General features: G+C 54.7%; 1 protein-coding gene across 6 annotated transcripts in view; it reads left to right on the top strand.

Annotated features, from left to right (window-relative positions):
* TANGO2 (transport and golgi organization 2 homolog) overlaps positions 1 to 26430 on the top strand; it is a 36268-nt gene that overhangs the window by 2526 nt on the left and 7312 nt on the right. For 2 of the 6 annotated variants that reach the window (XM_025858030.2, XM_025858029.2), the window contains exons 2-6: positions 7060 to 7155; positions 16075 to 16163; positions 21644 to 21763; positions 22281 to 22395; positions 25898 to 25968. In XM_025858030.2, coding sequence (XP_025713815.1) covers positions 7100 to 7155; positions 16075 to 16163; positions 21644 to 21763; positions 22281 to 22395; positions 25898 to 25968 — 451 coding nt within the window. In that variant the 5' untranslated portion in view covers positions 7060 to 7099. Of the gene's footprint in view, positions 717 to 3447; positions 3644 to 7059; positions 7156 to 16074; positions 16164 to 21643; positions 21764 to 22280; positions 22396 to 25897; positions 25969 to 26430 lie in introns of those variants that run through there. The other 4 variants (XM_073889714.1, XM_073889713.1, XM_025858028.1 and 1 more) reach the window with 4 other exon arrangements.

The following is a 26430-nucleotide window of genomic DNA, read 5'->3' on the forward strand; positions in this document are numbered from 1 at the left end:
GGCTGGCTGCTCAGAATATTTACAGACGTCAGGGCTTTCTCAGCCAAGGCCCCTGAACAGCACAGCGACACTGTGTTCCCATGTGTGTTTACCTCCTTTGCTGGCAGCTGCTGGGAGGACATTCCGCGTCAGGCGAAAAGAGCAGCGCATGCTTTCCAGCTCCGCCCCTGGGGGCTGCCACAGTGATCGCACAGGCTGCACTGGGTGAGGCTGAGGTGTCTGGCTCCTCAGCCCTGTCATGTGAAGCCCGAGGGCCCCTGTCCTCTGCATGGCTCCTCAAGACCAGATAGACAGGCTGGCAAGCCTTGAAAATATATTCCGAAATGTGTAAAGTGCTTGGAGCTGAAGATTCTCTGGTCCAGGTAACCTCTGTTCAGAGCCTTCACGTGCACAGCCAGCCGGTGGGAGATGGGTGTGATGTGAACTGGGAGCCTCACTTTCCGGGTGTCTAGGCCCTCTTGGCCCTGTGTGGAGGCCACAGTAGCTCCCCATTCATCGTGTGCATCCCTGTCATTCTTTGCTGCATTCTGACCTGGCATGTCTCTCCTCCACTGAGAGGCCTGTTTGCCTTTTCAATTGACAAAGTAAAGTGCTCCCACCGAGGGTGCAGGCCCCCTGCCCCTGGCACCCCAGTTCTCAGGTGTGGTTTTGCTCTCTGCTCAGGTGCTGGTGTCATTATGCAGAACTCTTCAAGAGGCCTGGCTCTGCTTTGAAGGGTTTGTACCAGGGCTGAGTGCACTCTTGCCCGGTCTTGCATGGATAACATCTTTTTCGGCCTTTCTTTTCTCCCTACACCAGCCTGCCCATAAGAGTGCACATAAAGCATGCCTGCTGTTAGTGTGCATGTGTTTTAAATATCCAGCTCCATGCGTTGTACAGGGAGCCCAGCCACACCACTAGCGTCCATATCAAGAAGGTGTGCTAGCACCCGGATGTCCCCTGTTCTCCAGACCAGGTGGCCCTGCCCTGAATTCTGCCCTCAGGGATGAGTTTTGCTTATTTCTGGCTTGGATACAAATGCTGAGGTGGTGTGCCGTCTCTGCCGTGGGGTTGCTGGGGAGCCGGGGCTCACTCAAGACTCACCTGCTTGCGGCGCTTCATGCTCAGTGCTGGGTGTGACTGGTGGTGGTGGCCCAGCACAATTCATTAGACTTTTAAAGAAGATTCTATGAATAGCCAAGAGGGAGACTTGTCCTTCAGATCCCAGAGCATGTGCTGAAGCTGAGAGGCCTGCCGAGCATGCCGGACCGCCATGGAGCCTGGTGACTGGGTGTCCAGGGTATGGCTGAGGTGGGACAGACCTGACTGACGCCTGGCACCTGGGAAGCAAGGGGTACCTCACACCACCCAACGGAGCAGGGCATGGGCTGACCTGAGAACTAAGCCAAAATACAACCATGCAAAGAAGGCAAGGGAAAGGGGCTTTCACTCTGGGGCACAGAGGGTGGCCACTATGCGGTAGCAATGGGAAAACTTGCGGTAAAGTAACAGACTGTTTCCGATAGACAGTGCCACAGGCAAGGCTGCAAGACAGGGCAGGCATGGGAGGAAATATCGGCAGCTGTGGATCAGACAGCCCGTGAGCCTGCCCACACCACGTGCACCACACTACAGATCAGTGCAGCAAAAGCCCAGGATTCAATACCCAAATCGGTGATTCGTGGATACAGGCAGGCAGGTGTCTGTAAGATGCGCAGCCCCTGGGGGTTGCCACTGTAACCATGGTGAGAGTGTTTCCTGCCACCCTGAGGAGGGCAGCAGCGGCAGGTTGTGGTGCTGGCGGAACGCCCCCTTGCCCAGCCACTGGTACCTGTACTGGATGTTTGGAGGGAGTTGGGCCAGGTCTGCTCACCTAAGAGCATCGTGCTCTGAGCAGCCATTCTGCCCCCTCCGTCTCTGTCCTAGGAAGATCCTCAGCCCATTTCAGAGCATGTGCTCCCACAGGAGCTGCTGGTTGTGGTCACAGGAGGCGTGTGGAGCCTTGGGCTGGGGATGGACGAGTGGGCACCAGGTGTGGGAGGACGGGTGGGCTGGGAGGAAGGGAAGTGGACAGGCCTTGGTGCAAACGCTGGAGGAGATGGTGCTTGTTGGTGTGGGGTGGGTGGCCGGCACAGTTGGTGTGCGATGCCCATTAGCCCCCAGGCAGGGTGGGCCAGCAGCTGGGTGGCATCTGGAGTGCACAAGAGGGAGATGGGGGTTGGTGACCACCCCCAGCACTGCTGAGGTCTCCCCATCCCCTGACCAGGTCCTTCCCCGTCTGGGCTAGCGGTGACAGTGAGGTCCGGTCAGCATGGCCCTTGGGCCCCACTTGCCTACTCTACCAGTGAGCCTCTGTGAAGTTGCAGACCTGCCCTCCCTGCAGCAGAAGCAGATCCTCACCTTTGGTCCATCCAGGTGCCAGGCCTTGTCCCCACATGGCTCTCACCTGAGCCACGGCAGCCTTCACCGCATCTCTTGGCACGTGGCTCTGACCACGGGCTGGTCTGCCTGCCTGCTTGAGTCATTTCCTCGTCATGCTCTTGTTAGACGCCGTGTGGACTGAGGTTTGAGGCTTGACTCAACTGAAGAGCCTGGCTATTCTGAAAGAGGGAGTGTACCTGGCTGCACTTGGCTGTTAGGACAGCCCTGTTGGCTCCTCTGGAAGACAGGCGAGGAAGAAGGAGGCCCCGGCTGGAGGGGGCAGATTTCAGAGGCAGTGGGGTGAGCAGGCAGGATGGAGCGTGCAGAGAATGCTCGAAAGCCTTAAAGCTTCCGTGCCCGTGCTGAGACTGACAGCTGGACTCATGACCCATTCTTCCAGTTTTGCATTACCACTGGTTAGAGCAGGGCAAGGCAGAAGTTGGGATCCAGGAAGACTTCCTCTGGCTTTCTCAGAGAGAAGAAAGAGAGGAAGAGAAGAAAGAGGCCCGTGGCTTTGGTTTGAAGGGAACTTTTTGCTTTTGCCTCACACCTCGTAGGTCCTTCCAGCTGGGGCTCAGGTGTGCCCAGGGACTGTAGGTGTGTGCAGGGAGTGCAGGCCCTGGGCTACACAGGTGGTTACCCTGGATCTGCCCGGGCTCCCGGTGCAAGGACCTGGCAGAGGTGCATGCTCAGGCTCGGGGAGGCCACCCCAGGGGACGCAGTGCTTCCTTCCACAGTGTGTCCTGGGCGGGCCAAGGACACAGCGGGCGTCCCAGCCTGAGTGAGCAGGTGTGAGGTGTGGTGTGGGTGTGCTGTCTTCATCCGTGCACGTACAGCCTCATGCACCTGCTTGGCCTCAGTCACAGTCCCTGGGTTGGGGGCCTTTGTTAGATGCCATCAGAGAGAACGTACTTCAGAGCTGCAGCCTTTCTGTTTCCCACAGGACTTCATGCGGGCCCTGTTCAATTGCAGAAACGTCCTGGGTAGTTTTTTTTTTTTACAACAGAGTCGTCACTGGGTCACGGAGGTCAGCTTTTTATGTGAAATCTTGGTTGTGACAAAGATTGCCTGGTTGCCGTGTGCAGCTACGAGAGACCGTGTGAGTTCTGGAATGTGGCGTCGCTAGGAAGCCATGGTGGGGATGCTCCAGAGGCTGGGAGCTTGAGTGACTGACTGCTGACGTCGCCTCCTCACCAGTGGGGCCCAGCCCCCTGGTTTTCTTTATGGAATAGTCCAGGCCATGGTAAGCGCCTCTTCGGGTACACACAGCGTGAAATGATATGCGCCCCCCCGCCCTCAGCCACTGTGCCATGCAGGTGTTTTGGGCACTTGTCAGGATGGTCGGCACCTCATAGGCTCCATTTTCCAGCCCCACTGCTCGCATGGCTTCCCCTCCTTGGTCTGGGCCACTGTCCGGGGTCTTCCATCCCTGTGGGCAGCTCCGAGGCCCGGCTGCACCCTTAAGGTTGTGGCATTTGTGAGACAGCACCCCTGGCGGGCCCACGTGTGGACATGGTGACGTTTCGTCAGGCTTTCCCAGGGTTGAGCGCTGAGAGAACAGTGAGGCCACCAGGGCTACTGCAGTGGGCATGTTGGCTTCTTAGCGTTTCCATGATGGCGCCGGGGGCAGTGGTTTGTGGATGTGCCAGGGTGGTGTCGGGGTGCAGTGCTGGGGTTATCCTGGCCTTCTGGGGGGGGGGTTCTGGGAGCAGATGCAGGGTCGGGAGGCTCACTTGGTTCTAGCAGCCTGCATGTGCCTGCTCCTCTCTGAGTGCAGCCAGCAGGCACCCCCCACAAGCGCACTGCTGAAGCTCCCGGGGAGAGGGGAATCACCCCTGTGAAGCTCCTGGCTTGGGAAAGTTTTCCCCAGCTGGCCTGTCCTCTGCTCTATGGCAGCGGGGGCCCGGCCTTCTCTGGGTCTGTGTGTCACCCTCCCAGAGAGCCAGATTCTGTGGCACCTGCCCCTTTTTGGCGGGGGTACTCTTTTCCATGTGCTGGGTTACCCGGCTGCCCTCCTGGTTGCTGTGAGGCCAAATGAAGGAAAAGGAGGGAAAGTGAGCCCTTGCCAAGTGAAAAGGATGGGTCTGTGACATTTAAGTGCCATCCGCAAGCCTGGGGGTGGGTGTGCACATCACCATTGTAGCCTCCTTCGCCTGCTGGGGCCCACAGCATCCTGGGAGCAACAGGCAGAGGTGGGGTGCGACTTCCTTCAATGCTTGGATGCTTCACTACCTTAAGGTGTCCCCGCCGAGGTTGCCAAGGTCCATGGGTGAGGTTCCTGATCAGACCTCCCCAGGACCTTCCTGCCTGTCTCTTCCTCTAGCTGTGGGCTGGCTCTGGCTTGGGGGCTGCCATGGGCATGCAGACACTCCACGGAGGGCCTGGGCTTGCATTCCTGGTGGAGGTGGGGACAGGGGCCGGGGATGTCACTGAGGAAGCCAGGCACGCTTTTGCCCGGGACGCGATCCTCCCTTACGGACTTTATCACCCCGGGTGTCCTTCAAGGGTGAGCTCCCCATGACAAGCAGAGAAGCCACCAAGCATGGAAGTGGGGGCCTATAGAAGCCCTTCCCCATCTCTTTCCCACTGTGCCAGCCTCGGAACCCTGGGAAGTGGAGAGCAGTGTTTTCTTAGTGCCCCAAGTGGCCAGGCAGGCAGGTGTGCAATGGCCCGAGCAGGACTCAGTTTGCCCCTGTTAGCAGTTCCAGCCTCCTGCCCGCCCTGTGTCCAGCCTGCGGGACAGTGACTGGGAGCACAGTGGCTGTATCTGGAGCTCGCTTGGGGAGCCCTGAAAGTCAGCAGGAGTGAGAAGGTGGCCCAACAAGTAGGGTGTCAGGGAGGATTTCACTAGGGCCTGGGTGGGGGAATGCTGGGAGAAGGGCCCTGCACCCATGGGACCTGCCTAGGTGAATGAGATTGCGGGGGTGGTGGGACGTGGAGCTGAGAAGGGGTGGGGCAGTGGGCAGCGGGCCTGGCTTGAGTGGGGGGCGAGGGATTGGAGAGAAAGGCAGTTCCTGATGGTCCCCTCCCCAGGGGCTGGCTTTCCTCTGGTCCTTCCCTCCCAATGACCACGTCTTCATCGAGACCGCAGCCCTGGGCTTTGTGCCCACACCTCTGGCGCCAGGCTGCCTGGAGACCCATCAGTGGCCTTTCCTCCCAACCACAGAGCCCTCTCTGCTACCCCTGTCTGGAGGGCAGGTCTGCCACCCACACAGGCTGGCTAGGATGGCGAGGTCCTGCAGCCAAGTTGGAGGGCTCTGCTTCTGGCTTGTGAGCATCAGTCGCCAGAGCTGCCCCCAGTGGATGGCCTTGCCCAGCAGCTGGGCACGCAGCCCGGAGAGGTGCACAGCAGGCCAAGGCCTACATGATGGCCTCTTCTGACAACCCAGAGCTGCATGTCCTTGGTGGGGCAGCATGTCCCTGGTGGAGCAATCCTCACAACAATCCTCTGTCCTGGTAGGGCTCTGGGTGGGTGGGATTTCAGAAGTGATGGGTTGGCAGGGCTTCTCCCATTGACCATGTTTGGCCTGGTTGCCACAGGCAGTGCCGGTTGGCCTCTCCTGCAGTATTCTCATTTGTGGGAGAGACTAGCTCCCTGGGAGTGAGAGGCCTATGTCTTCTGTGCTGGACCATGGCCCTGTGGCAGGTTCCCATCCCCTGCACCTGGCGGGTGGGGCCCCTCTCGGCCCACTCCTGCTCCTCCCACGCCTGAAGTACCCTCCCCCCCACCTCCGTGTGGCTTCTCCAAGGCTTGGGGGCAGAGGGTTTGGAGTGGCATGGTGTTCGTGGTTTATGTTGAAACCTGGAGCAAAGATGGGCAGGGTCTGGGCATCTCATCCCACCTTCTCCCAGCTGGGGCCCAGTTCACAGACCCTCTTTACAGATGCAGGTCCCAAACCTTGCTCTAGTAGGTGCTGTGTTCTGGGAGGGTACTGCACGGACCCTCCCCAGTCTCAGGGCTCCCCAGGCTAGTGCACTTGGAGCTCAGTGGACACAGAGTCACACACATGCATGCAGACATCTGCGGAAGCACACACACACAAACACCCACACCTGACTATACACTCACACATGCATGCAGACCTCAAGGTACATGCACATACGCCGAACACTCCCTCACCCCCCTTGCTTCTGAGGCTCTTCTGGGGGCATCTTTTTGGCTTCCTTCAGTACCTCCACAGCCTCTGTGTTGTCCATTCCCTGGCTGTGGCTGCTGGCTCTGCCCTGCAGCCGTGCCCTGGCTCAGGCACACATGCAGGGCTAGAGACCCTCAGTCACCTTGTCCAGGGTCAGTGGCCTCAGGATTTCATCTCTATTCTCAGCTCAGTTAGGGGAAAAGATCTGCTGGCCCTATAGAGGCCGCCAGGTTCTCGTTCTTGCTCCTGTGGCCACCCTCCATGTGGTGTGTCCAGGGCCAGTGAGCATTGCAGGCAGCGGGGGACAGTCTGGCCCGTGCTGATGTGTGTGAGCACTTAGGGAGATGGTTGGGTGGTGCTGGTGAGCGTCACGGTGTCTGGTGTATGGTTCTGCCATGTCCGCAAGGGTCAGGGGCATCCCAGAGGCAGTTCTCTTCTGGGCCAGGGAGCATTGCAGGTTCGGGGAGGCAGTGGTGTGTTGTCTGCTGTTTATTCAACACATTTTTTTTTCCTTTTCCCGCAGACTGGTGACCCTGTGTGAACAAAGCTGCTCTCAGGGACCCATGTGCATCATCTTCTTTAAGTTCGATCCTCGCCCTGTTTCTAAAAATGCATACAGGTAACCCCCTTGCTCTGTGTCTGTTGTCCTCCGCTTGGCCTCGGGTGCCCCACAGTCCTCATAATACCCTACAAGCTGTACAGGCTGGGCCTGCCCTGTCCAACAGCAGTTATTCAGTGTGGGGTGCAGCAGTGGGTACCGCCCTGTGGCAGGAACGCTGAACTGACATACGAAGGTGCAGAGGCTTAGCTGCTTAAGGTCGCTGGAGGGGCAGGACAGAGGAGCCATGTTGGGCCAGGTAGGGGTGCAGCCCTGTGGTTTCTGCAGGGGTGCCAGGGGCAGCAGAACTGGCTTGATGAGCAAGAGCCCCATTTAGACTGGGCTCCTCTGTGTTGCCAGTGGTAAGTCTGGGTGGTGGTGGCAACACAGGGTCTGTAGGTCCTGAGCGGGGGAATGGGGGTGGGGGTGGGGAAGCTGGGAGACCAGCAGAGGTGGGAAACAGGCCAGAGAGGGATGAGACATGATCCAGTGCACCCCCCTCCTCCCCACGACCTTGGGCTCTGGATGTGCCCCTCTGTTCCCTGGGGCACCCACTGGGAATTTTTCCGTGTTTTTCCAAGTATGAGGCTGAGAGGTAACCCACAACCAAAATGACATTTTAAACTGATCACTAGTACGATTGCTTGGAAAGTTTTCATCATTTTGAAATCTATACCAGAAATGATATGAGCCATTTTGATTAGCTTCTTAGACTTGAGTCACCGTGCAAAATTGCACAGACACCATGATGCCTAATTTCGTGCAGAATGAAACTCATTCCAGGCCAGGGGTTGGGGACTGAAGAGTCCCCAGTGTTCCCATCATGCAGAGGAATGGACAGCAGGGCCAGGCCAGGGTCCTGGAGCTGACCCCGCACGACCCCCAGCAGAATGAGCTGGGGTGCAGCCAGTGGGCAGAATCCAGGGGCAGTGATTTGAGCAGGGGAAGTGTAACATCCGGAATTATTAACTGTTAACAGGATTGGAATGGCCTGGGTGGAACCCCGTCTTCCACCCTCAGGCTGAGAGCCAGACCTTGCCGGAGAGGTTCAGCCGCGGCACACCGGATAGCAAAGAAATCGCTGGGGTGCCACGGCAGCAGAACTTGCTAGGAGTCTGCCCTCCCGTGTGCTGGCAACTGTCGCGGGAGGATATTGGGGGGAGGTGCTGGCCACTGGGTGCGTGGGGGAAGCCGCATGTGTAACCGGACTCATCCTGGGGGAGCCGGGCACATTGCCAGGTGTGTCCTGCGGTGTCTCTCCGGCGCCCTCTACTGACGAAACTTAATATGGTACTAGCCCCAAAGTTCAGCTGCTTTATCATGAGGAGGCAGTGAAGGGCAAATTTGGGGCTGAGACCTAATAGCTGGATTACTGACACGGTCTACCCCTTTGGCTACTGAGGTTTCATGTGCACCCTTCTATGCTCACATGAACTCTCACGCACCAACAAAATGACTCTGTTTTGACCTGGAGTGAAGGATTTCTCACACGGGGACACGCAGCCTCACAATTCCTGAGTCTGTTGCTGGCTATATTTACTACCAGATTCAGCCGCAGCCTCCCTGGAAATGTTGTTTCTCGAGGTTACCTCCAGTCTTCTGCCAGTAAAATAAACATGGGAAGAAGGAGGAAGGAGCTGTCTTGCTTTCGCTCGGGACCTGTGCGTCACTGCCAAGACCTCTCCTCATAATGACTCCCAGTGGATTGTGATTTGAGACAACCTTAGTGTTTCTCTCCAGTGTATTCCAAAGCCCTAAGCCAAAAACTAAACATACCACTGCTGGTGACTGACTGAATACACTTGTTGTTTACCCTATTGCGTGGGGGGGGGGCAAGAGGGACTTCCGGTAGCTGCTCCTACTCTAGCTGTGGGGTTGTCTGGCCCTTGAGAATGGGTGGGCTGTGGGCCCTTGGTATTCATGCTTCCGTACGTGTGTGGTGGAGAAAAGGACGGGAGGAGCAAGGAGGGGGCCACATGGGAGGGACACTGCAGCAGGGCCAGTGAGGAGAGGCCAAGCCTGGGCCTGTCAGAGATTGGAGAGGGGTTCCCAGTACCTAGAGTGGAATGGGGAGCAGGCCAGGCTCCAGGGCCATCAGTGTGGTGGGGAGGAGGCCCTGGCTAGGCAGTGCTGCCAGGAGCCAATGGGGCCAGCAGGACCTGCCCCAGCGTCCCTCACTTGGGCTCCCTCCTGCTTTAGCCATCCCTGTCCTGGCCTGGGATGCACCAGCCTCTGCCTGCCTGCGTTGGCATGCACTGCTGTGTCTTCATCTCCCACCCCCAACCTAATAAATGGCAGGAATAGGAGTGTGTGCCATTGTAACCATTGACAAGTGTCCAGTTCAGTGGCATTAAGTACATTCACGTCGTTGTGCAACCATCCCCACCATCCATCTCCAGAACTCTTCATTGTCCCCAGCTGAATCTCTGTCTCCACCAAACACTGACTTCCGGTTTCCCTCCCCCCAGCCCCTGGCAACCACCAGTCTACTTGGTTTCAATGACCTTGACTACTCTGGTGAATCGTAGTATTTTTGTGTGACTGGCTTATTTTATTGAGCATAGTGTCCTCAAGATCATGGTGTAGCATGTGTCAGAATCTCCTTCCTTCTTAAGGCTCAGTAACATCCCACTGTATGCAGGACCACATTTGTATCCATTCATCTCTTGATGGACACTTGGACTATTTCCACTTCTTGTCTATTGTGAGTCCTACTGCCGTGGAGATTAGCATACAAGTGTCTGTTTGAGTCCTGCTTTCCATTCTCTTGGGGGTATACCCTGAGGCAGAATTGCTGGATCATATGGCAGTTCTGTTTTCGACTTTCTGAGGAACTGCCACATTGTTTCCCGCGAGTGTCTTTCGATGGTCGTGCCATAGGCTTCTCGAGCCATGCCAGCCCATGTATCCGTTTGGTGGCGGAGTATGTCTTCACGGTGTGTCATCATTGTTCATTGTCCAGACCAAGTTCTCTCCCACCAAGCCAGACAAGCCAGGTGCCAGGGCCACCATCCACTTGGACTCTGCTGCCCACCAAGCTGGTCCACATGGCTGGGGCCCATCGAAGACCCTGTGCTCCGTGTGCTCTCTTAGGCACCCTCAGTATCATCACACGTGCAGTGGCCTCTTGGCACTTGGGGTAATGGGAAGCACCTGGTTTTGTTTGTGGGTTGAGTTCATCCCTGCAGTCATTGCTGCTCCAGGGTCAGATGGTTGCGAAGGGGACTTTTATAGCTGGAATGGTGGCCATCCTTGCCATGGAAAGTTGACCTTTGAACAACATGGATTTGAACTGTGCAGGTCCACTTACATGCTGATTTTTCTTTTTAAGATTTTATTTATTTATTTGACAGAGAGAGACACAGCGAGAGAGGGAACACAAGCAGGGGGAGTGGGAGAGGGAGAAGCAGGCTTCCCGCTGAGCAGGGAGCCCGATGCGGGGCTTGATCCCAGGACCCTGGGACCATGACCTGAAGCCGAAGGCAGACACTTAACAACTGAGCCACCCAGGCGCCCTGACATGCTGATTTTTTAAAGTATAGTACGATAAATGTATTTTCTCTTCCTTATGATTTTTTTTTAAGATTTTTAATTTTTTTTCAAGTAATCTCTACACCCAGTGTGGGGCTTGGACTCACAACCCTGAGATCAAGAGTCATGGGTTCCACCGATGAGCCAGCGAGGCGCTCCTCTTTATGATTTTCTTAATACTGTTTTATTTTTCTCTAGCTTACTTTATTGTAAAAAATATGGTATGTGATACACATAATATACAAAATACATGTGAATTGAAATGTTTATGTTATTGGTAAGGTTTGTGGTGAACAGTAGGCCAGTACTAGTTAAGTTTTGGTGGAGTCAAAAGTTATACATGGATTTTTTGGGGAGCCTGGGTAGCTCACTCGGTTAAGCATCTGCCTTTGGCTCAGGTCATGATCCCAGGGGGCTCCCTGCCTAGTGGGGAGCCTGATTCTCCCTCTCCCTCTGCTGCTTCCCCTGCTTGTGCTCCCCCCTCCTCTCTCCCTCTCTCTCGGTCAAATGAATAGATAAGATCTTAAAAAAAAAAAAGTTATACCTGGATTTTTGACTCTGCGGGGAGGGGGGTTGGTGCCCTTAACACCTGTGTTTAAGGGTCAGCTGTCTATGTAAATTATTTAAATATCTGTCTGCCCTACAGAAAAGAATGAGACATCCTCACCTTTGATGCTGTGGGCAGTGTCACCCATGGCTCTGTCATTGCCAGATGCTGATCTCACAGGAATGTGTTTTCTGACCTCCCAGGAGTCAGTTCCTGGAAGATGAGCCTGTCCCTGTCATGCCCTGCCTGGGACCGGCCCAGTGATGGTGGCGCTTGGTCTGTGCCTGCCACTTTGCAGGCCTGCTGGTGAAAGGCACGGCTCCTGAAGCATCTCTTCTCTTGGGCCTCGTTCAAGCATCGTATCATCTGTTTCCCCACGAGAGAAAGTATAGCCCACTGCGGAGCCAGCATCTTGTGGTCTCTTCCCCCCAGATTTAGCAGTCACAGTGTGTTGCTGAGTGACGCTCACCGGGTGCAGGCAAGGAGGGAGCCAGCTCAGCACCTGCCCAGGGAGTGAATGTGAGCATGGCCATTTCTGCAGAGAATCTCCAGGCCTGACGCTGGGCTAGGCCCTGGTGTCATGGATCCCATGGTCTACACCTCCCATCCCCCATGTCACCATCCCACTGCCCCTCGCTGTTGGGGATACCCATCCCTCCAGATGTGGCAGTGGTCCCCAGGTCACATCCCACTGCTGCGTCCCCGCAAGCACTGCCCTGGCATGACTCCCCAAATGCCCTCAGGCCTCCCCATCTGTCTTCTTGGTGCTGAGCTGGCCCTGGTAAGGTGGGCTCCTTGGGTGTCGCTCCTCCTGGGGTTGCCTGTGGCATGAGGCATCATGGCCCCTGCCCAGATGTGGGATTCCCCTGGGTGATCCCAGCCTCTGCCTCCCATGCCTGTTGTTACCTGGCACTTGGAACCTCCAATTTTTGGTGATGATTACCCAGTGTAAGTACTGTCTGGGCGCCTGTTGGTTCTGTTCGTTTTAAATTTTAGTACGGATATCTGCAGCACTGAGGCAAGGAGTGTAGCAGATAAGAAATTATTTTAGCAGTCTCTGAGATGCTGACTTAGAACTTTTCCGTGCTGCAGCTTTGCCCCGGAATCCTAGTGACCTTGCTCTGTAGAGGCAGTGGCGTTTCCCTGGGATTCTACTTATTTCCCTGATTGTAAAGGGGTACATGCTCTTTGAAAAAAAGTCATACCCTACAGGATGTACAAAGTAAAATGTGAGCTCCCGTAACCCCTGTGGTAGGCTGATGGCTCCCAAGATTCCTGCCCCCGCTATACACACCAATGTCATTCATTCCCCTGGTTGTGTGTGGGGCTGTGGGGCTAAATGTGAAGGGATTTTACCAATGTGACAAAAGTCCCTAATCGGTTGAGTTGGAGTTAGTCAAATGGGAGCAGTCCTGGGTGGGTCTGACGTAATCAGGAGAGCCCCCAGGTGGGGCCAAGCCCCTTCCTGAAGAGGTAAGCTGCTGTGCTTGGAGGGGCCCATGGCCAGGAACTGGGGGTGGCCTCTAGGAGTTGAGAGTGACCCCGGCCTAGGATGGGAATTCTGCAGCAACCTCAGGAACATAAGGAAGATGACGAACCTCAGCGACACCGACACCCTGCTGGGCGGCACCTCGGGTGCTACCTCAGGGGCCGCTGAGCAGAGCACCCAGCACATCCCAGCCTGCGCTCCTGACCACGGACTGAGATGAGAAGTAGGCGTCGCTCTAAGCCACTGTATACGCACACTTTGTGTGTGGCAATCTGTGGGGCCCCATAGAAAACCAGTATGCTTCCCATCAAGTAGCACTGTCATGGCTGTCATATAACCACCATCTTTATCAAAATGTCTGTGTAGACTCATGAGCTGATTCCCCTTGTTGGCTCCAGTCTGGAGGACCTGCTGGGCGAGCTGTCACATCCTTCTGGTGGCTTCCACGGGACTCATCACTGCTGGTGACATCACTGGGCCATGGGCCTGTGCACCTGCTATTTGGCGCTAAACTCTCCCCAGATGGTGCACAGACTTGCCCCTCAGATGGTGCAGAGATACCCCACACCATAGTACACAGATTCACCCCCCCGAAATGGTGCCCTGACTCACCTTCTAGACGACACACAACTCACCTGCCAGATGGTGCACACGCCTACCTCCCCCAGATAGTGCACTGACTCACTGCCTAGATGGTATACAGACGCACCCTCCCAGATGGTGTGCAGACTCAGCCATCCCAGATGGTACACACTCACTCCCCAGATGGTGTGCAGACTCCGCTATCCTAGATGGTGTGCAGATTCACACTCTCAGGTGGTACACAGACCTACCTAGTACCTCCAGACAGTGCACAGACTCACCCCCAGTAGCAGGGTGAGGAGTGCCCATCGATGAGTAATTAGTGGTTTCAGTTATTAGAACAAAACAAACCTGACTTGCTGTCCTCAGAGCCCCTGACTGGTGGGCATGGCCCCTGCCCCTGGGCGCTGTGGCACAAATGGACTTTTATTGGTGTTGCAGTACCCGGAAGTGGTGAGTGAGGGAATACTTTCTCTTACTTGGAGCCTTGATGTGGGTACTCATCATGCCCACATGTCTCCCAATTAGGTATTTAATGAAATCCCCAGCAAACCACTAGCAATTCAGCTAAATAGTGACTCTTGTGGCAGAAATAACTGAGCAGTTATTAATATTCCTAGTTATTAACAAATGCGTGTCACTGCTCCTTGTTTTAAAAATAGTAGGGAGTTGAAAATCTTAGGACAGAAGGTTCTGCTCAGTCAGCTTTTTTTTTTTCTCCCTAAGTTTTCCTTTTCTGGAGACTTACCTAAGAATCAGAACCAGAAGTCAATAGCACCAGTCTCCATTTGGGAAGCACCTCCCCGGCCTCCCCGGCCCCCCCGACCCCTCTCAGCACAGGTGTCAGGATGAGTGAGCAGAGGAGTGGTGCTGGGGGTCAGAAGGTGGACACTGTTTTATGACTACGTGGAATGACCTCCACCCACAGGGGTTGGTGGGGTGCCCGGCCCATACACGCAGCCTGTGGGAGCAGTGCTAGCTGGGTTGGGTGCAGAATTAAGTCGCAGAAGGAAGGGACAAAGCAGATGTGGCAGAAGATAGAGGTCAGGGCCCGGCTGGCTTCTTCCTAAGGCTGTCTTCCTCAAACCGGGGCTGGGGTCCAGCAGGTGGAGCTGCAGAGGATTGTTCTGTGAATGGCTGGGTTTCGTATCAGGGACAGCGACTCCTCCCTAAGTGCCTGTCCCTGAGACCTGGAGCAGCCTGGAGTGCTGTGTCTGGGGGGATAGAGGGCTGCCGCAGCCTGGACAGGTGTCCCGAAGGTGGTGAGACTCCCAGGGCAGATCTGGAGGGTTTGATGGCCACCGCCAGGCCTTGGCCATGTTGGTGCCTGTGGCTGGGGCTGCGTGGGGAGGTACAGATTTGGGGGTGGGGTGGCTACCACACGCTGTGTGCACAGGATGAAAGTGCTTCTGTGGGCCTGGGCAGTGGTGCGGGTGCCAGTTTCACTTTCAGTTTTATAAACTTTGTTAACTCACATTTTACCACAAGCAAATGTCCATAAAAATCTTATTTTTTTTTTTAAGGTTTTGTTTGTGCGAGCCGGGTGGAGGTACGGAGGGAGAGGGACAGGCGGACTCTCCGCTGAAGCAGGGAGCCCGATGTGGGACTTGATCCCAGGACCCTGGGATCATGACCTGAGCCGAAGGCAGACACTTAACTGACTGAGCCACCCAGGCGCCCCTAAATGTTCATAAAAATCTAAGAGTCAATACAAAAATTATTTTTGAAGACTCCTTAGGATCTGACCACTGACTAGACTGACTTGGTTTCAGACCCAGTGTAACCACAGGCGGCCAAGCCGTAGCTCCTGGCCCTGTGTCCTTTGCGCACCTGCCCGTGGTGCTCAGAGGTTCCTTTGGCTGTTGCTTCTTAGACCCAGAGGTCTCATGGACGTGGCAGCCACACTCAGTCACAGTCTGTGTTCTTATTTAAAAGGGCAAAGCCCACTAGAAGCTTTGTTTTCTTTTTTTTTAAAGATTTTATTTATTTATTTGAGAGAGAGAGAGAGAGAGAAAGAAACAGCATGAGAGGGGAGAGGGTCAGAAGGAGAAGCTGGATCCCTGCTGAGCCGGGGGCCTGATGCAGGACTCGATCCCAGGACTCCGGGATCATGACCTGAGCCGAAGGCAGTCGCTTAACCAACTGAGCCGCCCAGGTGCCCAGAAACTTTGTTTTCTTATGTTAAAACTAGAACTCTTTTGAAAACGTTGACATCTTCTCTGCTTGCCAACAAAAAACTTGTTGGATTCATAATGCAAAAAACTAGAGAAACACAGAAGTTCTTACCCACTTCCTTCCCCCAAACACCCCAAAACACAGGACAGCAGCCTCCAGAGATCCTGTGCTCTGCCGCTGCTCCACATGTCCCCAGGGCCCTTCTGGTGGGCCTGCTCACATTTCTAGGAAGTCACGGGCTCACTGGGGATGGCCTCGGGGGAAGGGACAGATGGGCAGAAGGGGTACTTCTCTGCCACCGGCGCACCTGGGACATGCCTGTGCAGGTCCTGCTGCTCTTTTTGGATAAGTGGGGTATGCAAGGTGGGATGGGATATGTGTCTTTGCCCAGCATCGCCTGTCTGTCAGGGTCAAGGTCCTGGGGCACAGTCTTTGCTGAAGTCTCCCTAGGAAACCCACATGTCTGGCGCCATCACTGACCTTTGTCTCCTGAGGGTTCCTGTCCTCTTTAGGACTTGCCTGTGTTGCTAACGGAGGCAAATTTTCTTTGTTAACAGGAGAAAAAATTGGCTTTTCTGTTTTCCCCTGAGACCTTTAGTCATGCTTTCTCTTTCAGGCTCATCCTGGCGGCCAACAGGGATGAATTTTACCACAGACCATCCAAGCTAGCTGACTTCTGGGGGAGCAACAATGAGGTCCTCAGTGGTGAGTCTTTCTTCGGGGGGGCAGCCACAACATGGCAGGAAGTAGGAGCCCCAGAGTGCTTTTAACTGTTAGTGGTACTGCCTCTCAGTGTAAGTGCAGAATGAAGGAGTGGACACTGACTGGTCTCATGGGGGAGGCTCCCAGGTTGGGGTCTGGGGCCAGCATTGAGGTGACCAGCCCCGAAGTGTCTACCCAACACCATCCACGTGGTTTCATGTGTTGTGGGTTCCCAGAGAAGGAGCTGGAAGGATCAGTTGGTTTTATTTGTATCCACCTTTTCGCTGTGCGCGTGTGGTTGGGTTTGTATGAGGTGCAGGTTCACAATCAGTCACTCTGTGAAGCATCGTAGTTTGTGTGTGTGTGTGTGTGTGTGCGTGTGCGTGCGTGTGTGTGCGTGCATTCATGCAGACGCGCGCGCACACACATTTCTCTTTACACACCAGCACGCCTCGCTCCAGAGATGGTCTGGATTTGGGGAGCAGAGGCTTGGTTGGAGCACATTCAGATGGGAGCTGCATGAGGAGTTCCCACAGAGGGAGACAGAAGCGGAGGTGACAGCTGTGTCCCCTGCTAGCTCAGCGGGCAGCCTCCCTGAGCCCGGTGGACAGAGAGCAGTTTCTGCCCATGGGGTGGACAGGGGTCTACTTGAAGGGCACGTGGATAGGTGTTGGCCAGGCCAAGGTCCCTCTGCCTGCGAGCTAGGTATCAGGGAAGCACAAAGGAGCCTGGCAGGGCTGACAGGGGTGCTCAGGTGCCCAGTGGGCTGAGTGAATGGCCTCAGGGTTCTGGGGACACCAGGTGTGCCCTGCTTCGCCTGCAGCATCTAAAAGCTTGCCTGGAACTTATACAGAAGGCCTCCTGTGTAGACTGGTTGCGCGTTGGTGTTAGGAAAACACTGCCCAGGCTGGATTGTTCTGGTGCCGTGTGGGAAGAGGACAGGAGTGGGGGAGACTGAGGCAGGGCAGTGTCGTGGACAGGAGGTCTGGCAGGTGGTGGGGAAAGCTGTTGTGAGCCTGTGGGATGAGACCCCTCTCACTGAGAGCGAGAGGGAGAAGAGGCTAGGTCTCTGGGTTATGTCTTGGCCTCCTCAGAAGCTGCACGGGAGACCTCGGAAATGTCTAGATGTGCAGACAGAAGTGGGGGGCCAGGGACCCCTGTTGTGTAAGCTCCAGGTACTTCACTACAGTAACCCCAGGGGGGCCATGTATGTGGGGTCCTTGGCTGGGCCAGCCATGGCTCTCCCAGGGGTCGAGGGTCAGGCCTGCAGGGCAATGTGAGGAGGGCTGAGGAGAGCCTGTGGGCCTGGCCAGTACCATGCCAACCATCCTGAGCTAGAGTAGAATGGAAGGGGGTCATGAGGATGGGGCAGGCTGTGTGTGTTGCTGCTGCAGGGCATGAATGGGTGGCTGTAGTGGCGTCGGGGGATGGGGACTGGTCAGGGTGGGTGGGGTGAGGGGTGAGGGCCTGATGGCACTTCTTGAGTTTTTTTGTAGAACAGGGCACAGATGAAGGGTTAGCCTGTTTGGGCTCCTTTGGCCATCCTGGCCACCTGGGCTCCATGCTGCTTAGGCACTCAGGCCTGCACCCTGCCCCTAAATCAGGGCCAATCCCTGCTGAGGGGTTCCAGCCACTTGGAATCCTTCACCCTTTGTAGTGATTTGGAGTTGGTCTCTGGCATGCTGATACGGAGCTCCTGCCTAGTGGGAGGGTGGCCCTGCTGCATGACAGTGCTGGGTGGGCCCAGTGGCCACTGCACCCGTTAGGGCTGGAAGACACTAAGATCCACATCCTCCCACCATCTGACATACCAAATTGTGTGCAGAATTGTAGGCCAGTGGTTCTCCAAATGCGATCTGTGAGCTAGTAGCATCAGCATTGCTTGGGAACTTGTTAGAAGTTTGGAAAAATTCGGGTATTATTTTTTAAAATATTTTTTCTGTCTCCTGCTCTCTCTTCTTGGTCTCTTTCCCTCTCTCTGCCTATTCACACATATATTAGTTTTCTTGAGGTTGTCCCACACTTTGATGATGCTCGGTTCATTTTATTAAAAGATTTTATTTCTCCGTTTTTTAGAGAGAGTGTGCACACGGGTGTGCATGAATGAGGGGAGGGGCAGAGGAAGAGAGAGAATCTCAAGCAGATACACTGCTGAGTGCAGAGCCTGACTCGGGGCTCAGTCTCACGACCCTGAGATCATGACCTGAGCCAAAATCAAGAGTCAGACACTTCACCGACTGAGCCACCCAGGCACCCCTGATAATGCTCAATTCATTTTTAAAAACCCTCTTTTCTCTCTGTTTTATTTTAGATCATTTCTATTGCCATAACTTCACATTCACTAATCTTTCTGTGGTGTCTAATCTGCTTTTAACCCCATTGTATATGTTTTTTCTCTCACACATTGTAGTTTTTATCTCTAGAAATTCAATTTTTCTATCTTCTTTGTATGTTCTTAACTGTTTTAGCATACAGAGTATAGTTTTAGTAGCTGTTTAAATATCCTTGTCTGTAAAGTCTGATGTCTGTGTCAGTTCCAGTTCAGTTTGACTAGATTGATTGAACTTTTAGTAAGCAGGGTCATGTTTTTCTGCTCCTTTGCATGCTTGGTAATTTTTGATTGGATGCCAAACATTTATGGGTTTTATCTTGTTGGGGACTGAATATTTTTGTATATCTATAAATATTCCTGCGCTTTGTTCTGGGACACAGTCAAGATGCTCAGAAACAGTTTGATCCTTTCAGGTCTTGCTTTTAAGATTGGTTAAGTGGCTCTGAAGCTATGCCCAGTCTAAGGCCAATGATTCCCTACTCCTCAGGCAAGATCCTTCTGTCTTCCCTTGCCTTTGCTCCTTGGATCTTGAGGTTTTCCAGGCTGACTTCTAGGAACAGGCACTATTCCCAGCCCTGCGTGAGCACTGTCTCCTCTAATCTTCCTGGATGGTTCTTTCCTGGCCTCGGGTGGTTTCCTCACGCACACGCACCGATCAGCTGCCTGGGGCTCTGTGCGGCTCTCTCCTCTCTGGTCCTCTGTCCCGGGAGCTCTGGTCTCCTCAGTCTCCCCAAAATCCCAGCCCTTCTCCTCAGCCAGGGAGTCCGGTGGACTCTGCCTGGGTCTCCTCCCCATGCAGTGTCCTGGAGACTCTCTCCAGTCTTGGGGTTCGCCTAGTTTATTTCTTGTCTCAGAGATCTGTGTCCTTTGTTTTTTGATGTCCAGTGTCTTGAAACGCATTGTTTCATGTTATTTTCTTTTGGTGGTTTTAGGTAGGAGAGTAAATCTGGTCCCTGGTGATTGGCCAAATATGGAATTCTTGTTTACTGTTCAGTGCTTGATTTGTAGGAGTTTTTTATGCATTCTGGATCGGAGTCCCTTGTTGGATAAATGTATTGCCTCCTCATTTTCTTTTTTCTTTTTTTTTTTAAATTTTATTTATTTATTTGACAGAGATAGTGAGAGAAGGAACACAAGCAGGGGGAGTGGGAGAGGGAGAAGCAGGCCTCCCGCGGAGCAGGGAGTCTGATGCGGGGCTCGATCCCAGGACCCTGGGACCATGACCTGAGCCGAAGGCAGACGCTTAACGACTGAGCCACCCAGGCGCCCCGCCTCCTCATTTTCTTAATGACATTTTCTGGTGAGCAGAATATTTTCTTTTAGTGAAGTGAAGTTTACTCTTTTATAGTTTATTCTGTTTGTGTCTTTGCCTACCCTAAAGCCATAAAGATGTTTTCCTCTTTTTGCTTCTAGAAGCCTTTTGATTTGGCGTTTTGTTTTTAGGTCTATGATTTATCTTACATTTTTGTACTTGGTGTGAGGTAGGGGTTGAAATTCATAATCTCAAGTTCTCCCAGCCTTATTTATTGAATAGATAACTCTTTTGCCTATTGCATTCCTATGGCAACGTGGTTGAAAATCAGTTGAACACACGTGTGTGGATCTATTTTGGACTCCTTTGTGTGCCATTGATCTGTTTGTCTGTCTTGATGCCAACATCACACTGTATCGATTGCTGCAGCTTTTTTAGCAATTTTTTTTTTAAAGATTTTATTTATTTATTTGACAGAGAGAGAGAGACAGTGAGAGAGGGAACACAAGCAGGGGGAGTGAGAGAGGGAGAAGCAGGCTCCCCGCGGAGCAGGGAGCCTGATGTGGGGCTCGATCCCAGGACCCTGGGATCATGACATGAGCCAAAGGCAGCCGCTTAACGACTGAGCCAGCCAGGCGCCCCTTTTTTAGCAAGTTTTGAAATCAAGTGGTGTTAAGTCCTCCAGCTTTGTTCTATTTCAGGACTCCTTTGGCCATCCTGGCTCTTTTGTGTGTGCATATAAATTTTAAAGTCAGGTTGTTAATTTCTATAAAATAGAAAAGCTTCCTGGGATTTGGATTTGGATTGTGTTGACTCTTGTGGCCATTTGGAGAGAACTGTTGTCTTAACGGTATTGACTCTTCGGTTGAGGAACAGGGCATCTCTGTCTCTCTTTTAGTTACAGATTCTTGACTTCTCCCAGCACTGCTCTGTGGTTTTCAGTCTTTAGGTGTTACACATTTTTCCTTAAAGGTTTTCCTTTGTTTTATTTATGCTACTGTAAATGGTATCTTTAAATTTTCATTTTTCTAATTCTTGTCTTTATTTAGTTAGTTCTAGTAGATTTTTTTTTTTTTTTTAGTAATTTTTGTATTGAACATCAGGCTCAAACTCAGGACCCTGAGATCAAGAGTCCCATGCTCTTCTGATTGAGCCAGCCAGGTGCCCCCAGCAGATTTTTTTTTTTTTCCCTATAGATTCCTTTTGGATTTTCTTCACCTGTAATCCTCTCGTCTACAAATACAGTTTACTTCTTCTTTTCTGATTTTTCCATCTTTTCTTTCTTTTACTGTTATAGTTTATTATTACTATAAAAGTGATATTTTAATGATTTAGCTGCTTTTACCCCAGTCTTCAACTGAAATGATCTTCTAATCTAGGAAGACACTTTGCTATGACTTAAAGGGCCTCACCGACCCAGTGGTGAGGCCCCATGGAGGGCTAACCATGACCTGGGCCTATGGGGTATAAATAAAGCAAACAGGTGGGCCTGGATGTGCTCCGAACTCCTAGTGAAGCACCCAGCCTGAGGGCCTATGTGTCCTGCTGGGGGAGGACAGCCAGCGGCCCTGCACCCGATCCAGGATGTGGGATTGGGGCCTGGTGCCGTTGCTAGGATGGGGCTGGTACTGTGCTCCCAGCCCAGTGTTGATCCGAGCATCAGGATGCATTCCACACATGCCAGGTCCCACCGTAAGTTTTCAGGGGCTCCGTGGGCATCAGATGTCATCCTGGGAGCACGATCTCTCTCACATGTCCTGTGGACTTTAGGGCTGCGTTGCCCTGAGTAGTTCAAGCCCCTATTCCTTAGCCAGGGCTGCCGGGCTGAGCATGTATCTCCCTAGGACACAGGGCCAGGGCAGTAGGTGCTACTGGTGGTGACACTATCATCTGTCACAGGGCTTGACATGGAGGAAGGCAAGGAAGGAGGCACGTGGCTGGGAATCAGCACACGGGGGAAGCTGGCCGCACTCACCAACTACCTGCAGCCACGGCAGGACCCGGATGCCCGGGGCCGAGGTACCATGGGGCTGTGGTGGAGGATGCGGGGCAGGGGGGCGGGCTTTCCTGGGCACATGTGGACACAGGAGGAGGAAGAAAGGGAAGTGGGGTGTTTCCGGCTCTGAGGCCCACTGGCTGGCATCACTGTGGGAATCCCCCCTCTGCCTGGCCCAGACAGCACCTACCTGCACAGACATGGATTGCCCCTCTCAGGGAACACTCTCCACATTTGTGCCCCAGGCCAAAGTGTCACTTCTGGCTGTTGTCGTTGTCCCCCACCTGTCAGATGTTTGCAGAGCAGTACCCCGTGGGAAGACAGCTCTATGGACACACATTGTCCCCACTGAAGATTTTTTTCTCCTCATGCTGTACTTCCATTTAGGGTGTAATGGCAGAAAAAAAAAAATTAAAACCCAACAAAAACAGAGTTCTTGATGTAGACCTCCTTAGATGCCAGGGGAATGAGGTACGGCTCCCCAGGACGAGGGACTCAGCCCTGCTGCCTCGGCCATGTGTGTCTGTCCCCTACCCACAGGTGAACTTGTGACCCATTTTCTGACTACAGACATGGACAGCTTGTCCTACTTGAAGAAGGTCTCTGCGGAGGGCCACCTGTACAACGGCTTTAACCTCATAGCAGCCGACCTGAGGTGGGTCTGCTGGGAGGGAGACGGCAGCCCATTGGGCACTGCCACAAAGCTGAGTTGTGGGCTTGACGGGAAGTGGGGTTCCCACCCTGCCACTCAGCTTGGGGTACTGCAGCAGCCTCTGCAGGGACATAGCTCCTGGTGGGCATGGTGAGGGTCCCCAGGGCCGGCCGACTGTTGCGGAGGCGTAGGGATTGGAGCCCGGGCTTCCTGAAGCAGCGTCAGGGTTGCTGGCTCCTACGTGCGAGCTATAATAAGACTGCAGCGGGCATCTCCAGTCACGGGGGGCACCCCTTGCCCACGCCGGCCCCTTGCCCCTGAGCTCTCCTCCACGTGTCCGTGGCTCAGGAGTGCCCTGTTGTGGAGCTGCACCTCACTTGCCCTGTTCTGTGGTGTGCAGAGGTGCCCCAGGCTGGAGAAGGAAGGCCCAAGCACCGCTGACTGGGGTCCAGAGCAGCTGGTGGTGGTCAGGTGCTGCTGAGCTCTGGGGCCTCACAGTGGCTTCTTCAGGGGAGGTGTGTCTGAGCATGTGGTCTGGCTCATCTCAGGTTCTGCAAGGGGCTCAGTGGAAAGCTCCCAGGGCCTGTCTGGAGTTGTCAAGGGGCAACAAAGCTGTCCCAGCTGCCCACGGGCCTCATCACCAGAGGATGTGGAGGCTCTGCTGTGCAGTCATTTGGGGGGAGTCTTCCCCTATCTGGAATCGGGCAGATAGGCAAGGAGCAGAGGCAGGAGGAAGGGTCCCCAAGAGGCCTGGAGCCTCGGGTGCCTGTGCTGGCTGTGAGTCAGGAGGCAGGTTGCTGGAACCCGGCAGGGGCCTGCGGCCGTTGGGGTGTTGCCAGGCCCAGTGAGGCACTCAGAGGTGCAGCAGTAGCTGGCAGTTGCCCACATGGCTGTGTTGGGGTGGATGCTGAGCCCTTCATGTGCAGCACCTGGCACATCCTCACAGCCACCCCGTGTGCACCTGCTGCGGCCGAGCTCCGACGTGGCGAAGACCCCTGCTGGTGTGCGGTGGGGCTGGGGTCCCCTGGTACTGCTTTGGGCTGTTGGCTGGGGTCCAGGTGGCCCTGGAGACCGTAGCCCCATCCCACCGAGTGGGCACCAGGTTGGGGAGGAGCACTGCGCTCATGGCTGTGACAGCTTGCAGCATCTGTGTTTCTACCTGAGGTGCTGGCTGGCCACTGTTGGATTGTGGCCTGGCTTCTCCGAGTGTGTTATCTCTGTGGCTCCCATGTCTGGACCCTGGCCACGGCCCTGCAGGAGCTCAGGCGCCAGCCGCACTGCTGTGGGCCTCCATAGGGCTGTCTCTAGGCCAGGGCCTATTGCTCAGCAGTGTTTGCTGAGTGCTGGCTGAGGAGCGGGCACTGCCCATGGTCCGCTTCCTCCGTGGGACGCTGAGCCATGAGGTGAAGTGATTGTTGGTGTTTGGTGCAGAGTAGCGGGAGTCCTGTGGTACCCTTGTCCCCCGGGGGTGGGGTGGTGACCCCAGAGCCTGTGCCCAGGACTGTTGATCAGATGCCAGTGGACAGTGGCTGGGGCTGCGTGCTGGGTGCCAGGCATCTACCCGGCCCTTTCTCCAAGTGTGCAGACAGATGTGGTGACAGATGAGTAGACACTATTGACAGTCTTGGTGCATAAGGCAGATCACGGCAGGTGGGGGAGTGGTAATGCCACAGCCATGAAGGGTGGCCGATGTGGAGAGGCTCTGGCTGGGTGTCCTCACCTCCGATGCCCCAGGGCCCATGTGCATTCCTCAGAGCAGGCCGCACGGAGTGGCTGGTGGATTCAGGCATTGGTGGGAATAGCCCGACAGGGCTGGTGGGGTGTCCTGTGCTCCCTCCCGGAGGACTTGCACTTTACAGATGTGGGCTGGGGACTGCAGGGGTTTTGTGAATTTGTCCTTCAGTGAAGTGAGCATCCATCGTCCTTTCCTCCAGCCCTCCCCTTGTGCACCCCCACTGCCAGTGCCCCAGAGGTCAGTGGATGTCGTCAGCTTTCACCAGGGGAGGTGGTCAGTACCCCGTGGTTGGCCCATGACCAGACACCTGGCCTGAGCTTACTTCCTTCCACAAGGAGCCCCAGGCCCACTGTGCCTTGAGTGTCCACTGCATGTGGCCCACTCGGCCCCACTGCACGGATCGACACATTGATATGGAGGCTGCAGTGGCCATGGGAGGAGGTGGGGACTGGCATAGGTACTTGCTGCCCTGGACCTCTCCTCCGCACCATAGGCAGCTATGGCAGGGAGACTTCCATGCCCAGGTAGGGATCCTTTTGCTTGTCGTTCTCTCTACGTCTGACCCGGTCTGGGAGACCAGTAGTCCAGCAGGACTCAGTGCTCAGTGGCCATGTCAAAGTGGCTGGGTGACGAGAGCCCCAGCTCTGAGTGGACACATGCATGGGCAGGCGGCTCCTGCAGGTGGGCTTGGGCCCCTCTGTGCCTGAACAGCTCTCCTGGCTCCTGGGGCCACAGGGTCAGAGCCTGCCGCCCTAGACACTGCTCTCAAGGCCAGGTGGTGGCCAGGGCAACCGAGTGGGTTATGCCCAAGGACCAGGTGTGGAGGGCTGAGGCCAGAGGGTGGAGGGAGTCGTCAGTCAGAGGAACCCCAGTGGCAGGTGCCAGAAGTCAGGGTCAAGAAGAGGGGAGCCTCATCGCTATCATGGCTGGTCCCTGACCAAGCATGGCGGGAGTGGGTGTCCAATCCACAGGTCTTCATGCTTTCTAGCTTTGTGCCTATAAACACAATTTCTAAAGTCATTAGCCAGATATCTTGAGAAATGAGCCAGGGGCTGTGGGGAGGAACACAAGCAGAATGTGAAGCCCTCTGGGGCCAGGGTGGGCACAGCCAGAGGGACTCCCTGGCAGCCCCACCCGGCTCTTTCTTTGCAATGGTTCATCCTGGAGGTTCAGGTCCCTGTGTGGCGTTCCCTGCACCTGCGGCAAGGTGGCCCAAGGCCAGGAAGAGTCCTTCCTAGTTTGCAGAGCAGGCAATTTCAAGGAAGATTTACTATGGTGTTTATGAGTGGGAACATTTTCAGCTCTGAGCATTTTGAACTATTTTTAAATGCACACTCAGCACATAAAAGTAGGCAAATGTGATCTTTGGTGCTTTGTTTGGAAGCCTCTGTTACCCTGGTGTATTCCACTGTGTCTGGAGGTGTCCAGAGATGGGCTCTGGGGGTGGGGATTGGTGTCTGTGGGTGCAGTGCAGTTATTAACGTACATAGCGTGCAAGTACCTGTGCCACGGGGGCATGTGGTGAGGCAGGAGGGTCTTTTAGATGCTGCCCCTCGCAGCCTGCTCCCAGGCCAGGGGTCTCTGTGGTGAGCCAGGAGTCAGGAGCCAGGGGTCTCAAAGATCCTACATGGGAGGCTGGGGCCCTGACCAGCTCCTGTCCTGGTTGCAGCGAGCCATTGTCCCTGTCCTAGACTGTGGGGATTGCCAGACAGTGAGAGATTTGGACGCCCCATAGCTCCCATCTGACTCTCTCTCTCCTCCTTTCCACAGCACAGAGAAGGGGGATGTCATTTGCTACTATGGAAACCGGGGGGAGCCTGAGCCAGTTGTCCTGGCACCAGGTTAGTCTACTCTGGTGGGTGGTGACAAGGTGGGGGCTGCTTCTGTGGGGACACTTCTGTACTTTTCAGAGACTGGGTCCCTGTCACATTTCTCTCCTGGGATTATGCTCCTTGGCCATTTGTGTGGCTTATGCCCCCATAGTGGCCCATGGCCTACACTTGGTCCACATGTCAGGTTGCCCACAGCCAGGGCCACCTTCCCCTAGCACTGAGCCCGTGACCGCCCAGAGAGAATTGAAAAAGGACAATCTGCAAAAGGACACAGAGGCCCCTCCTACCCCCACTTCTATGCATTGGCCCAGAGGCCTTTGTGGAAGCATCTGGAAACTACCCCTGTGATGCTCCCTCTCATTTCTCAGTACTTGAGATCCTGTGACTGGAGATGCTTGTTTTCTGCTAAAGGGAGGAAGGAAGGGACAGAGAGAGAGAGGGAAGGTCGAAGGGAGGGAGCGAGGTCATTTC

The sequence above is a fragment of the Callorhinus ursinus genome, unplaced genomic scaffold, assembly GCF_003265705.2.
Source record: "Callorhinus ursinus isolate GAN/ISIS: 27379988/994484 unplaced genomic scaffold, GSC_fseal_2.0 scaffold115, whole genome shotgun sequence".
Taxonomy (NCBI): domain Eukaryota; kingdom Metazoa; phylum Chordata; class Mammalia; order Carnivora; family Otariidae; genus Callorhinus; species Callorhinus ursinus.